General features: G+C 37.7%; 1 protein-coding gene and 1 long non-coding RNA gene across 2 annotated transcripts; one reads left to right on the top strand and one right to left on the bottom strand.

The window, feature by feature from the left end:
* Window positions 1-2,414: 2,414 nt before the first annotated feature.
* LOC131253972 (uncharacterized) lies at window positions 2,415-3,942 on the top strand. The gene is made up of 4 exons (XM_058255049.1): window positions 2,415-2,618; window positions 2,791-2,889; window positions 3,691-3,734; window positions 3,823-3,942. The coding sequence occupies exons 1-4, from the start codon at window positions 2,540-2,542 to the stop codon at window positions 3,826-3,828; spliced, it is 228 nt and encodes a 75-aa protein (XP_058111032.1). The 5' UTR covers window positions 2,415-2,539; the 3' UTR covers window positions 3,829-3,942.
* An 8,674-nt stretch (window positions 3,943-12,616) lies between these two features.
* On the bottom strand, window positions 12,617-13,358 carry LOC131253973 (uncharacterized). The gene is made up of 2 exons (XR_009175397.1): window positions 12,902-13,358; window positions 12,617-12,822 (listed from the first exon to the last, which is right to left on the bottom strand). It is a non-coding gene; the product is annotated as an uncharacterized LOC131253973 (long non-coding RNA).
* Window positions 13,359-14,555: the final 1,197 nt, after the last annotated feature.

Here is a 14,555-nt window from a genome sequence, read left to right on the forward strand (position 1 = left end):
AGGACCTAAAAATACTTAACCTTAAGATGACTCGTGAGTTTACGTTCCAGAGATTCTAAGTAAGGGACCACGGTTACAGAGAATGAAGGTGTTGGGCACCCGCTCTGTTCGTATGAATGTACAATTCTTAGTTCAGAAGATCTGACTAATTTCTGAAGAATAAGGGTAGTTCTCGCATGTAGAAAATCTAATGCGTTATAATAATAATAGTGATTGAATGATTCAAATTTCTGATGGGCATGATTCGACTATATTACTAAGCCATAAAGCATACGTTCAAAACGATCAAGTGCAGGATACATGTATGGTATGCTTATGATGTTGTATTGCTTATAATAAAATGACAGCCAACCAGTTAAGGTTTCTGGTGGACCTACTACATTATATCGACATGTCTTAGAGTATACACCCGTCAATCTGATACGATGGAAAATGATAGAATGTAATATATATGCTAAAACAATGGCTAACTGGCTAAGATTTCTGATGGACAAGATCCGATTATATCGGCAAGCCACAAAGCATAAGCCCACCAGCCAAATGCATGAAAACGATGTAATACACTATGATGCTGATGTATACGAGGAGCAGGGGGTTGAGAAGGGAATGAATGTTGCATAATGCAAATGATCTGAGTTAATGAAACTAATAGAAGCTTGAACAGTTAGATGAACAATAGTGTCATAAGGCTAAATTGAGTGGCTCAAATTTAAAATTAGGTGGCTCAAGAGGCTTGGACTCTGGCTAGACTAGGCAAGACCAAGGCTGGGCTCTATCTCCCTCTCTTACTCACCTTAGTGGAGGGATGTTTCTTGGATTTCTTCCTGATGATCCTAAGTACTTGGTATGTTTTCTCTAATGAGAATGGATGCCTAAAATGAGAAGGGGAGGGGGCTATTTATTGTCTCCAACCCTAGTTTTCTTATAATTCATGTTGATCCTATGGGCAAAAAATGGTTAAAGGACTAAAATTGGAGATTGCCACATGGCATCATCTCATGGGTTGGATAAGGTGGTAAAAGGGTAATTTTGGATAAGGAAATGGCCATAAGAGTAAATGAACTTCAACCGCACACTTGAAGTTCAAAAAATGTGAGTTCCACATGCTTGAGGGACGCTACCTTAAAGAGGAATGTCACATGATTGGCAGAAATCTAGCTACCATCGGTCCCCACTTGAACTCCCTACTTTGGTAGATAGCATCCTCTAAGCATGTGGAGGCTCTACTATAAGAGTTGCTGTTTTGAGGTTTCGACTATTTCTTCGATTGGGCATGATTTTGGGTTTAGGTTCGGGCTTGGTTTTAAGCCTAAATAGGTGACTTGGTTGAGTTGTGGGGTTGGGTAGGCTGATCGGGCAAGTTGACTCATCGAGTTGACTCAACGCTTGAGGGTTTTAGGTTCCTGGGGTTCAGGGTTAGGTTGACTGGGTTGACTTGGTTGGATGAGTTGAATAGGCTGAGTTTAGGGTTTAGGACTGAGGTTCTTAGGATTTAGGCTTCTAGTGTTAGGGTTTAGGATTAGAGTTCGGTTGTTTATCCATCTGTTCAAACTCAATCAACTTATCAGCCTCAGGTGGATGTCTAAACTCTATATCAAGCTAGTTATGATCCAACATTCATTGTTGCGGCCGTCAAACTTTATCTTTTAAAAAAAAATGTTAAAGGGTAGCTCGATAATTTTCTTTGTACTTGTTTTAATGAATGTGTGGTTGACAATGGAAGCTATATACATGTGTTGATTCGATGGTCTAAACTATCTAGGCCTAGGACTTAATAGTGAAACTCTTACACAAATGAAATGAAATAAAATTCTCTTGTGAGAGAGGGTTGATTTCCCTACTCTTATTTTCTAAGTTGAGTTTTGCCTCTAGAACATCGCCCAATTTGGGAGACTTTAGTTCTCCTGTCCTCGAGCGCTTGCACCGTTGGAATTCTCATCCTGCAGCGAAACATCCCACGGGCTCAGTGTTAATGGATCGCTGCGATCTGTACAATGGTGGCAAACAACCACAATGACCGATCTGGCCACTCTAACTAGCTAATCTGAGTGAGATCCAAGCCACTCATCAAGCTTGTCCCACTATGTAGTTTCATTGACCCATAAAGCATGCTGGTACGTATACCCATTCCGTGGGCCCTACAAGTACTAGAGAACATGACTCTTAAAAGACATTGACAAATGGACTTCATTCAACCACCACTTTGGCCCACCAGCTTTGAATGATATATTGCCTAGACACCATACACGGTGTGTCCCACATGATGGGAGAGAACCGCATCAGTTCTCAATTGGTAGCTGTGACCAGGCAAGAAGGCAGGTGTCCATTCTATCATGTCCAAGTTATCAATAATAATAAACACATGGGCTGTCTGTCCCGCTGGAAATTTAAATTCCATTGGATGGGTTAGGTGTTTTGTGCTTGTGACCTCTTGCTGTTCGGATGGCGACCCGTTTTAAGGTCCAAAAGCTGATAACCCACAACCCATGAAATAAAATAACTTGTTCGCCTTCAGGGAAAAGACTGAGGTGTGAGAAAAATGAAGCTCAGATCCAGCATCATCATCGTTGTGCTCGTTCTTCTCTTTGTAGCCCACCCAAATTCATCAGCATTTCATGGTTGGAAACTCTTATTATTATTATCTTTTTAATCTTTTCCTTTTGTTGTGTTTAGTTGCACCAAAAATAATTAAATTTCATGATATCTGGTGCAACCAAATGCACCCTTTATTGCCTTTTATCTTTTTGTCTACCAAGACAGATTGTAGATTGGTTTTTCATAATATTGCAGATTCGAGCAAGGAGATTATTTACGAGATTGACTATAGAGGCCCTGAGACGCATTCCTACTTGCCTCCACCAGACATGGCGGGAACTCAGCAGCAACGCGGTACTCACTTTTCTTACTGTTAGTAGTATTACAAGAAATGTAGACTGAGTTGCCTCTATGCATTCTATTCACATGTATCAATAGGGTACATGCGTGCAAGTTCGGAGATTTCCATCAGGTGGGCCACACTACTTTGATCTTCCGGCCTGAAAACCAGGCTATTTCATTTGTCAAGTTCGGTTGCAGTGTACAAAAGAAATGAGTAGCTGGAAAAATGGTTTTGACCATCTTTTTCTCGGATTATTTCTCACTTTAGGAGTAAAACAGCCTGCCTAGGTTTTTTACGTCGGCAGATAAAGGAATTCTTGAAAATATGAAATCAAAAGCCCGGATCTTACACACAAGTTCCATATTAGAACAACCTATGTAACGGGCTCCACGTGTGTGAGAATAGCAACCCTCTATATGATAGTTTAGATCTAGGACACATTTGGGTATCACACAAGAATGATTTTAATGAATTTTTCACAAACAAGATTTTCTGTTAAGTGTTGCGAGCTCCTGTTGAAACTTGAAACTACATGCTGCAGTTAAGATTCCATTCACGTTGGCCCATCTGCCTTTCGCAGACCCACCTTTTAGTGGGTCTTGTGTTTGTTTGGATCTTTCACACGTGGCACACATTTGCACGTGTGTGGGAGGTGGAAAATTGCTGCTTTAACAACAAGATTTTTGTGGTTTCTTTTGGCATGTGGGCCATGAAGATAGAAATGAGGGGACCATTTTTTTTATGCGCCACCCATACAAGCCCTTGGGGTGTTTTTTTTTTTTTTTTGTTGTAACATGTAAGTGTGGTCGCAGATGCTCAAACTAAGGCTCCAACAACTCGTAATGGAGTGGGAGATGTAAGATCCAATGCCACATCATCTGTTTGTTGTTTCTCTTAGTTTATCTTTTCTTTTGAAATTGTTTGTTTTTTTGTTTTGCTTGCAGAAATAACTCTTTCATGGAAACGAGCAATTGCAGAAAGCTATTTCACTAGTTCGTTCAATTTATAGGTTTGTTTGTGTGAGGAATGCTAATTGCACCCAGCTTGTTACAAACGTTGTTACACACGAGCTCTTTTCGGGATAAAGGCCAGATGTTTAAGAGATCTAGACCGCTTATTCAGCGGGTCCCGCCATGGATAGGTCACGCTTCCAAAAATAGCTACCACTTGATTGGAAGAATAAATATCCAAAAACTCCTCTTTTTTTTTTTTTGGCCTATTTTGGTCCAACAGGTGTGATCATCGACAGCCGCATTTTCAGACACGGTGCATCATAGAGGGACCCACAGAACGAGTGGCCTGGATCTTGTATAGACTGCCGCGTGTCCCATGGGAACTAGTGTACAGTAAAGTCCTATAAGTAGTCCGTGCAGTCATCATTCCTCGTATGCTTTTATGTGGATGCATGAAATAAGAGAGGGGGTGTATGTTGTAATTTCTCCTGTGAAATTGTACTTGTTCTCTGTAGAATGCCTGAAGGAAATATACAAGCTATTTAATAGTAAAACTCCTTGTCAATAGGTGTACCCCACGATAATATGGCATTAAAAAAAAAAAAAAATGATTCACCCATCTGCTGAGCCATATGATATTGAAAGATGGTTATTGGTGATACTTGTCAAACCGTCTATTTTTTTTTCTCTCCACATGTGACCCACCTTATGACTCAATTGGTCTGACTTTTGGAAAAATCACATTCAAGCAACGTTTTCAATACCAGTATCAACGTGTGTATTACAAATACCCTTGGGTTACGGAATCATTTTGCACGTATCACATGGGAAATATTGCATGGATCGCATGTTGGTTTGGAGAACATTGAAATTTTGATTGAATTTTTCAATGAAACTTCGGGAGATATTAGAAAAGATATTATTACACACTTAGAATTCCAAAAGATTATAAAAAATAAACACATATAATAAGTTTTCTTTGCATAGGGTCTTAAACTGTGCGCCGTTAAAAAGAACTGATACAATTGTATTAAAATTCAGTTCATATAATTTCTAAAACATAAAAGACATAAAAATATAACTAATACATTCTAAAGTTAAAAAAGAAGTGAAAACATGTGATGTGCCTTCAACATACCTACATGGCTATGCCTTGACCCACGTAGAGTTACGTGACGTCTCGAAGTCATCATATTCGTTTACATTGGGTTGGCCATATCATTGCTTGGCAATGGAATAATAGCAATAAAGATACCCTCTTATATCACGTTGATACTTAAATTTATTTATTTTTTCTAAATTAGATCAGTATGCCCATGTATGGGTATTACATAATCGTTACTGTTTGTGACTAATATCGATCTAGAGTTGGATACGAGATGTGTAAATATAAAACTACTAAATGCATCTGCCTATAGCCATACCTTGGATATCCTTGCTTATACAAAAAGTGTACTCCTACCCATAGTCAAATAATTGTGCATTGTAATTGCGATTTCAAAGGAATTTTGTTGCTTCTTTACAAAATTTTGAAAAGGAGTAATGCTGGAATGCATCGACAATATGTATCGATTATATCGTGATAGTTTGAATTTTATAAACTGTAATATTTTGAAAATATTACAGTGCATCAATATTTTGATGATACATTGCGATATTTTATGAAATTTTGCATGATATCCTGAAGTCTTATAACTTCTGGACTGTTTGGTATCGAGGATCTACACTACACTAGTGATGGCCCATATTATTCAAAATGGCATTTTCTTATGAATCACATGAATCTTCAATGCATGTACCAAATCCATGTATATGCCATTTGCACCCATTGGGTCCTGTACAAAGTGCGTGGTGGATTGAAACTTTTCTCCGCAATCTAAAAGACAAAACCGTCCATCCAAGACCTCTTATAGATGGTCACATCATATTTCTAATCAAATTTTAAAATAAATAGTTTAGATCATTCCCAGATGTCACTACAACAAATGGGAGTTTTACCAGCACTCATAAGCGCCGCTAAATATCCCTAAAAGCGCCGCTGATTTTATAGCGCCGCTAAATGAGTATGTCGCTAAAGGTAATAGCGGCACTAGTTAATTTTTCGCGGCGCTTTTATGAGCGCCGCAATTATCGTTTTTCCCCGACGCGAATAAGCGCTGCCAAAAATCTCTCAGAGCGCCGGTAAAAGTGGTTTGTGGACACTTTTTCTTATGAAAAAGTGCCGTAAGATCGCTACACGAGCGCCGCTAAAAGCTTTGTATGGGTTCCACATTCTAGCATACCATTAATTTTTTATTATATATAATTCAATCAAAACCTATATTTTTTAAAATTTGAAACATAAAAATGATGCAATAGAAATAAAACTGAATATTAAACAAAACTTATTACAATAAATGGTCTTGAATATAAATAAATAAATAAAAACAAATCCTCTATATGGTCTACTCCTAGCACGAGTGGCGTCAAAAGGCTGAAGTGATTTGAGCTATGGATTGCCCCACTTGTATGCAACGAGAAGAGTGGATCACCCACCATTAGCCCTTTGAAAACTACTCCTATGATAGTCAGAACCAGGCTAGTCCTTAGCTGCTCCATGGAAGTTGGTTTTTCGGCGCTTAACGTGCTGATCTGTTGGGTGGAAAGAATGGTATGTGGCAATATTCCTTCATGACTTGAAGAGAGCTCTTTCTGCAGCTCACTCATCAAGCTTACCTGATGACATACTACACTTAGTAGCTTTTATATTTCCAGTGTTACCATTCTGTCCAATGCATATTTCAAGTTCAATTGTCTTCTTCCCTATCAGATGACAACAAGACATGCACCCACTGCTTCCCACACAACTAATGATTTGGATTTTCCATTGAATAACCCAACTCGAATCCAAGGACACCAAACTCTGACAGAGAACTACAGTTCAAAACAACCATTTTGCATATCATGTTAGAGTTATACTAAACCATGGTGCTCACTTTATGAAGAGAAGGAAAATATCACATAGCACAATTATAGGTTTAACCATCTCTCAAAAGACCTTACAGTGGCAAACTGGTAAAACAGGTGGTCACTTCTTTTTTTCTTTATTCTTCAATCAGCAGACAATCAGCCAGGAGTTCACCTCCTTTTGTGATTCAGATGTTTGATCTTCCAAGGCCAAAAGGATTGCACTAGGCATCAAATCCTGGCCATTGGAACAGAGAGCAGGAAAACACTAGCAGCTTAACACAGGTCTTTCTCCTTACTGCCACAAACACTAAGTTGTTCTGGCAAACGTGCTAAACACAATTTGTCAGTACATCAAAGAAAAATACCCAAGATCTTCCTGCTATTTTATGAGGTGTTAAAGATCACCAAAGCTTTCATGGTTTCATTTGTTTAGAGAAGATAGCAATCTCCAGTCAAACATTGGGCCTAACAAATAAAATCAATGTCAAACAGACTGCTGATCAGAAACTATCCTTGATAGAAAAAGTAAACTGCCTAAAGCAAAAGGAAAGCATTGCTGGAAGCTTGGAACTAACAATTTTCCCATAAATGATTAAACATTTACAATCAATTTTGATTATGTTAAATGCCAACTGGAATGACTTGGCCAAAAAATCCCAAGCAAATGAAAATTTAAAACACTTAACAAGCATGCCAATGTAAACTATCCGTCCATGTAGAAGTAGAAAAGACGAAAATTAAAAAATAAATAAATAAATCAAATCAAATCAAATGCTTACCAAGAAGGCCCTGCTTAGCAGCAATATGGAATGAGTCGTAGCCATTCCTGGCCTTGAGAGCAGCTGTCTGAAAATCCTTGAGTTTCTGAACTGTGAACAGATATTTTACATTTCTCTCTGCTTGCTCCCTTTGAACAAGAATGTCATGCATATTTTTCTCCGCAAGAGCTTTTGCCTGAATTTTGAAATGAAAACAAAAAATGTAAGCTCACGGTAATTCCATTCAAGAAGCTTGTCTCCCAAATTAAACAGAACCACGTCACCTACAGCAAAATATTTTGAAGGAATGATCACGGTAATTCCATAAGAGGGCTTCTCTAGGCCATTCCTTATTTCCTTCTTTGAAGGAAAGATCTGTATTTAATCAAGGGTCATGAATGGACTAAAATTAATTAAACAGAGATGCATCTTAATATTATTTACGATGGCAGCCTCAACTGTATAAGCCACACCATGCACACACAATCTCAAGTTTCTTTTTGTATAGGTACGATCACACCATTCTAAAAAATACTTTAAGCCAGTTGTGTAATAAAAAGAATGCGCTTAGTCTTTTCTAAAACAATAAGAGGTTATGACTGTATGATTGCTCCTCCTACAGAAACACCAAATCAGGCAAGGAACAACTGCAGGATTTTCCAAAACATCAAATGATGCAAAACCCAGTACAAAAATTACCCAATTGTAAATAGATTTGCATACCCATTTGTGAATGAGATAGGCATGATTTCTGCTTTGCAACACCCGCATCTTGTAAAGCTCTATGGATGCTGTATGGAAGGAAATCAGTTATTGCTCATATATGAGTATATGGAAAATAACAGTCTTTCCCATGCTCTGTTTGGTATGATTTGTTTCACCGTGATCATGACATGACAGTAGCCCAAATATCGCATGTGTGCCACAAATTCTCTTAGCATTGTTCATCAGGAAATGAAGCTTAATAGTATATTAACAGAATTGGCTTTAAAAGATGTCATAAGAAAGAACTTTGATGGAAAAGGTTGGACAAATTGAAGGGAATGATTGGAAGTACTACATCCAGAGAAATTAAGCAATTGAGAATTGTTGTCAACATCGAGCATGTAATAAACCTGTAAGTAGATTAGTATGAAAGGGATCACAATCAGCAACAAGACAATTATGCAGTAGTTAAATATTTAAGCAAATGGAATATGCACATATGTTTAGTTGAATTCTATAGCATTTAAGAGCTAAAGCATTTGCTAAGAAGAAAGAACATAAGCAAGCAGCCCAGTGCGAGATTCGGCTGGTCATGGCATTTTTAACTAAGATTGTCACTCATGTCTCAACAAAACAACCTTAACGACCTTTAGTCAATCTCAGTTGATGGTCCATAACAAGCTAGGAGACAAAGTAAAGCATTGAAATAAACAAGACACACAGAAATCACCTTAATTGTCTACCCCACAAAAAGAAGTGGTATGAGGATGATTATCATCAACTTCATTATTATGGTTATAGACCACATCCAAAATGACCTATACTAATAGCATTACTTTCTCATATAAGCTTGAGAAAAAAATAATCTTGAAGAAATATATTAAAGGAAGACAGTAAATTTAAATACATGTCAATTAGTTAACATGGCTCACAATGGAAGATCTACCATACCTCAATTCCAGCATTATGCAAGGCTTTCACCATTTGTCAGAACTAGCATAGCGGCTCATGGGAGCAAAGAAATTTATGGTAGAATAACCCCATGAATTGATCTTGGAGATTATAGTGTTCCAGAAAAATCAGAAACAACAACAAATTTCTCAAATAAGCAAGAGGCCCTTTAGATTGTTTTCAGGTTTCCCTCAATCAAAAGCTCCTGAGTTTTTCACTAATGTGCTAAGACTGCTCAAAGGGAAAAAAAAAAAAAAAACCAGTATACTTATTTAAGGCAACATCAAGCCATGTGATTTTGAGCCAACAACCATACAATGGTGTGTGCTAACTAGTGAATGAGTTAGATTCATGCATGAATGGCATTTCTAAATTAGCATGCTTGTGAGATTTGGTGATTAGAATTTCTCCAAGGCTATCTTCCTACAATGGGCCCACATACAAGTCTCCTATTCATATTCTCCATTTAACAGAAGAGAGTGAGTTTCCTGCAACCCTCGTTATAGGGCTCCTTTGCATTGCCCCGAGGGCGTGCAAAATGAGAATTGATTAATGATAAATAGTTCTCTAGATTTTTCTTTATGAATGGGTGAATATTATTAGGGGGAAAAAAAAGCCAATTTGACACAAGGCCCCATCTTTTGCCAATTTGTTCACCCATTCATTAGCAGACCATTATGTGGTTGACAACAGCAGTCAGTGATTCAGATAAGCCTTTTGCTTCTTCTTAGATGGGTGACAACATCCAGTGATTCAGTAAGTTTTTTGCTTCATCTAAGATGTTATTGAGAAATGCTTATGCCAACAAAAGAAAATTGTTTTGGAAACATACATGAAAGAAAAAATTTCCTGCCGGGAATTGTTTTCACAGTCAGAATCGTCTAATCACCACTCTTCACTTTCTTGAAAATTTTCTCAACAGGTCCTACTGACTCTACAGTTGGCACATTTGTACATCTATTTCAACTTTTTAAAACAGTGGTTCACACTATAGATGAGTCATAGCTCATAACCAAAAAGAAAAAAAAAAGAATGAATGAATGAATGAAAAGAAAATTAAAGGATGACTATAACCACCAATTGGTGGCCCACATATGAATAGTTAAATGAGAAGTACCCAATTGCTTATTAAGTTGGGAAATGACCCCCTAGGCATTTAAGAAACCTGCGATTATTGGGGAAATTGCTTATTAAGCGACAAATTAAGTATTAACTCAAACATATTTAGTGCTTAATAAGTGATTTTTAAGGATCACAAGCGCTCATTTCTTCAATGACAAACGGGCCCTAAATATTTGAAATAGGTGCAAACCTGATTTCCACGGACTCCTTTGTTCAGGTTGTGAAAGTTACGTTCTAAAATCCACTTGTAATACCTGGAAGGATGCAACCATAAACAGACACACTCCAAGTTAGCAAACATACTAAGTGCTATAAGCAGTCCCTTACAAGCTAAGGGTAGTGTGCTTACTGTTTCTGAAGGGGAGACATTTTAACCTGGAGGATATGCTCAATTTTTGGAGGCAAAGACTCTCTACATCCTTGATAACTCTTTGAAGAATGTGAGGCCTCAATTCCTTGTGAAGATTAGCAAGCTAAAGAAAAACCCAGTAAACTTCAACTACATATGGAAACAGAATATACCACATGGAACTGAGAGTGCAAGGTAAGTGATAAAACCTCAATGTCATTGAAGGAGCTCAGATTCTTGTATTTTTCAACAAAATCATCTTTATTCTTGAATTTCTCTGGATCAAGGAAATGTAATAGAGCCTTATTACATAGCAACAACAAAGAGGTCAGCTGACACAAATATTATTGCACACATTCAAGAAATCAAACAAGCATCAAGAAATGCACTAAACAGAAACATGACATATAATCTCTCCTTAAATAGCACTAGAAAAGTACTGCTCCAAATATAAGCAAGAAATGTAGTAAACAAAATGACTTGCAATTTAAGCAATCACATGGGAATACAAAATATGGACAAGTCTGGAAAAAAAAAAGCCTTAATAATAACAGAGCTTGAATCAATGATTGAACATAGATCCAAATGAGCAATGAATCATGCATGATAAACAGAAGTCGAGGAGTTTGCAATGGCTTCATACCATACAGATGGTTAACTACTAAGTTCTATAGTCATTATAAATTGGAAAAAAAAAAGCACTAGAAAAACCTAAACAAAATAATGGCTCATCATCTCCTTCACCTTGTCTACGAAGGTATCAGCTGTGAGGGCTCTAATAATAAAAACACCGAAGATCATCTTGCTTTCCTTACTCCCAATCCGCAGAAACACATCGAGATACAATGTGGGAATTGAGAACCTCAAGATTAGGGGAACATATCCAAAATAAGAAAGACCACTCTTTTAAATGCATTAGCAATGGGAAATCATAAAAAGCCCCTTAAAGTCCTTATATACATATCTACAACAATAAATATCAAACAATAAAAAGGCAGAAAGCAAAAAATAGATGCATCTCAAATGGTACATTCCCCAAGGATAACGCATATAAGTTTAGAATACAAACAATGTACCCATCTTAGACAGTCTATACATGTAATCTATAAGAACCATAGTTATTGGTACACAAGTTAGAAGATTCATGCAACTACAATAAAAACAAAAATTCAAGAAAGGCGCAAGCAATCATATTGTTTGATGGTGCAGGCATAAATGTGAGGCCCATTGTTTGGTGGGCATATGCCAATTAGGTGCACCAGCAATGAGAACAACATGGAAGTGTTAATGATGGCATCTTATGCTTGTGACAAGTAAAGTAAAACACTTTTGGGTGGTCTATTGAGGCAGTTCCTTTATAGAAAGAACTGTCCAATGGAGGATTAACAAGTTGGTCAAGATCCCTGATATATGGGACCTCCAAGTACAGAGCAGCTCCTGAATTAGTAATCCAAATTCTGTAAATTCTATCATGTGAACAGAGCAGCTCCTGTTCTATAGATTCACACATGAAGATGTCAGTGCAACCCACAAGATGTAAGATCCAGATCCCTGATATATGGGACCTCCAAGTACCACATACTGGCCTCCAACAAAAACAGGATTCCCAAAATTTCAAATTATTTAATAGAGCAAAATCACACTAATGAACAATACAGATGGAATCAATCAACAATTACATGATTAGGTAGAATCATTAAAAGGTCAAAGGGATCATTTGGGTGCACCATTGAATTGCAACAATTGCTAGTCTAAAACACAAAAGAAACCCAAATGGTGATTTCATTTCTTTGCAATTTGAAACCTAGAAGTAACTACAGCTTAAGGGCTACTTCCTCATTGCTGATGCTATGAAAATTCCTTAATTACCAATTTTCCCCCTCATTTTGCAATTCAATTCGCTTTTCGACCAAATGCATCCAAGTAAAAGCAAGGGTGATACATGCATGACTGAAATAAGACAAAACTGGATGATAAAGAGTCTGATCAGGGGACATGATCTCAGACCCCCTAGACTACACCCGACACAAAAGGGCATTGTGGAACTTAAATTTCTCCATGCCCTTTTATTCAGCCATGTTTCAATTTCCAATTCCGAGCTCTTGCAATAACATGGCGGAAGGAATGGAAAGCTTGTTGTTGGCCAAAACTACAAAACTGAAATGGATAACATCATTGACCAAGAGCGTATTTTAAAACAACATGGCACATCATATATACACGTGGTAAGTTATACCTTCGTCTCAGAGATTGTCAGATCGCTATTTCAGAGCTGGAGAAACTCCCTCTGCAACTTTGTCCAGCGACTTCAAGAGGGAAATGTATGGATCTTGTAAATGACATGATATACGAGCAGGTAAAAGTATGGTCAATAATAGGCTTTCTTCACAGGAGGTTTGCAAATTACAGATGCATGTAAATCCTAGCCCCTCCACACACAAGCAAGATCCAAGTCATCCAGCAGATCAAAAAAGAATCAAGCCGATCCGGTCATCATGTGAACCACAATAAACGAAAACCATTCACTTGCAAACGCGGGTTTATTGAAAAATCAGATCAAGGGGAGAGAATTGCATGAATCTGGAAAGCGAAACCAAAATCCAAAGTAACATCGTCGAATCTCATCCAGAAGTCAGGATATTGGAAGAAATTTGGAGAAATAGGAGTAGAAATCTAGGGTTTTGAAATGAGTGGGTGAGTTGGAAAAGGGCAGTACCTTAAATTGGAGATGGAAGAGTGTGGAATGAGATCCGAATCTATCTTTTTACTCTCTCAGCTCACGAGAGGAGAAAGTACTGAAAAATACACAAGAAATCCACAGATGAAAAATGGAAAAAGAAAAAGCATCTTCTCACTCGAATTTTCTGAAATCCAAACCCTAGCTCTAGATCTAGTAAATCCCCACCATAACCAGTCAAAAAACCTTGCAAGTTGCAGAAAATAGATCCAAAACCCTAAGAAACAAGAGAGTAGCAGATCTAAATACCTAATGGGTTATAAGGTTGCTGCAGCTGGAGAGATCCCAAAGCAGCTGTGAGAGAGAAAGAGGAGAGAGAGAGAGAGATAGAGAGAGAGAGAAGGAGATCTTACAGAGCGCCGATGAAAGAGAAACGCAAATGCCGTTTACAGAGAGTCGTGGAGTTGCAGAGATTGCTGCAGCTGGAGAGATCCCAAAGCAGCCGTGAGAGAGAAAGAGGAGAGAGAGTGAGAGAGAGAGATAGAGAGAGAGAGAAGGAGATCTTACAGAGCCCCGATGAAAGAGAAGCGCAAATGCCGTTTACAGAGAGTCGTGGAGTTGCAGAGAGAGAGAGAGAGAGAGAGAGAGAGAGAGAGAGAGAGAGACGGGTAGGAAACAGGAGATCGAGTCGCACTGGCCAGTAGGGTTTTTTTTTTTAATTTATATGGTAAGATATCCGTCGGATGGGTCTTATAGAGCGTCGATGAATGAAAACCGCAAATGCCGTGTATAGCTATTTTTGTTGTAGTGTGTAATCCTAGCATATCTTAGATAACCCGAACCCATATGCGGAAGTGTACCCCTACTCATAGTCAAATAATTGTGAACTATAATTTTGATTTTAGAGCAGTTTTGATGTTTCTTTACAAATTTTTTAAAGGGGTTGATGCTGGAATGTATCCACAACACGTGTTGACTATATCGTCGACACTTTAAATTTTATATCCGTAATATTTTGAAATATTGAATCTATCAATATTTCAATATACATTGCAATATTTTACAAAACATCGCACGATATCCTAAAGTCTTATAACTTCAGGGATCTACACTACTACTAGTATTGGTTGATGCTATCAATATTGTAATTACCAATTCATTCAAAATAATATCTTCCTATGAATTGCATGAATCTTGAATGCATGTACCACTA

This window comes from Magnolia sinica, chromosome 8, assembly GCF_029962835.1.
Source record: "Magnolia sinica isolate HGM2019 chromosome 8, MsV1, whole genome shotgun sequence".
NCBI lineage: Eukaryota > Viridiplantae > Streptophyta > Magnoliopsida > Magnoliales > Magnoliaceae > Magnolia > Magnolia sinica.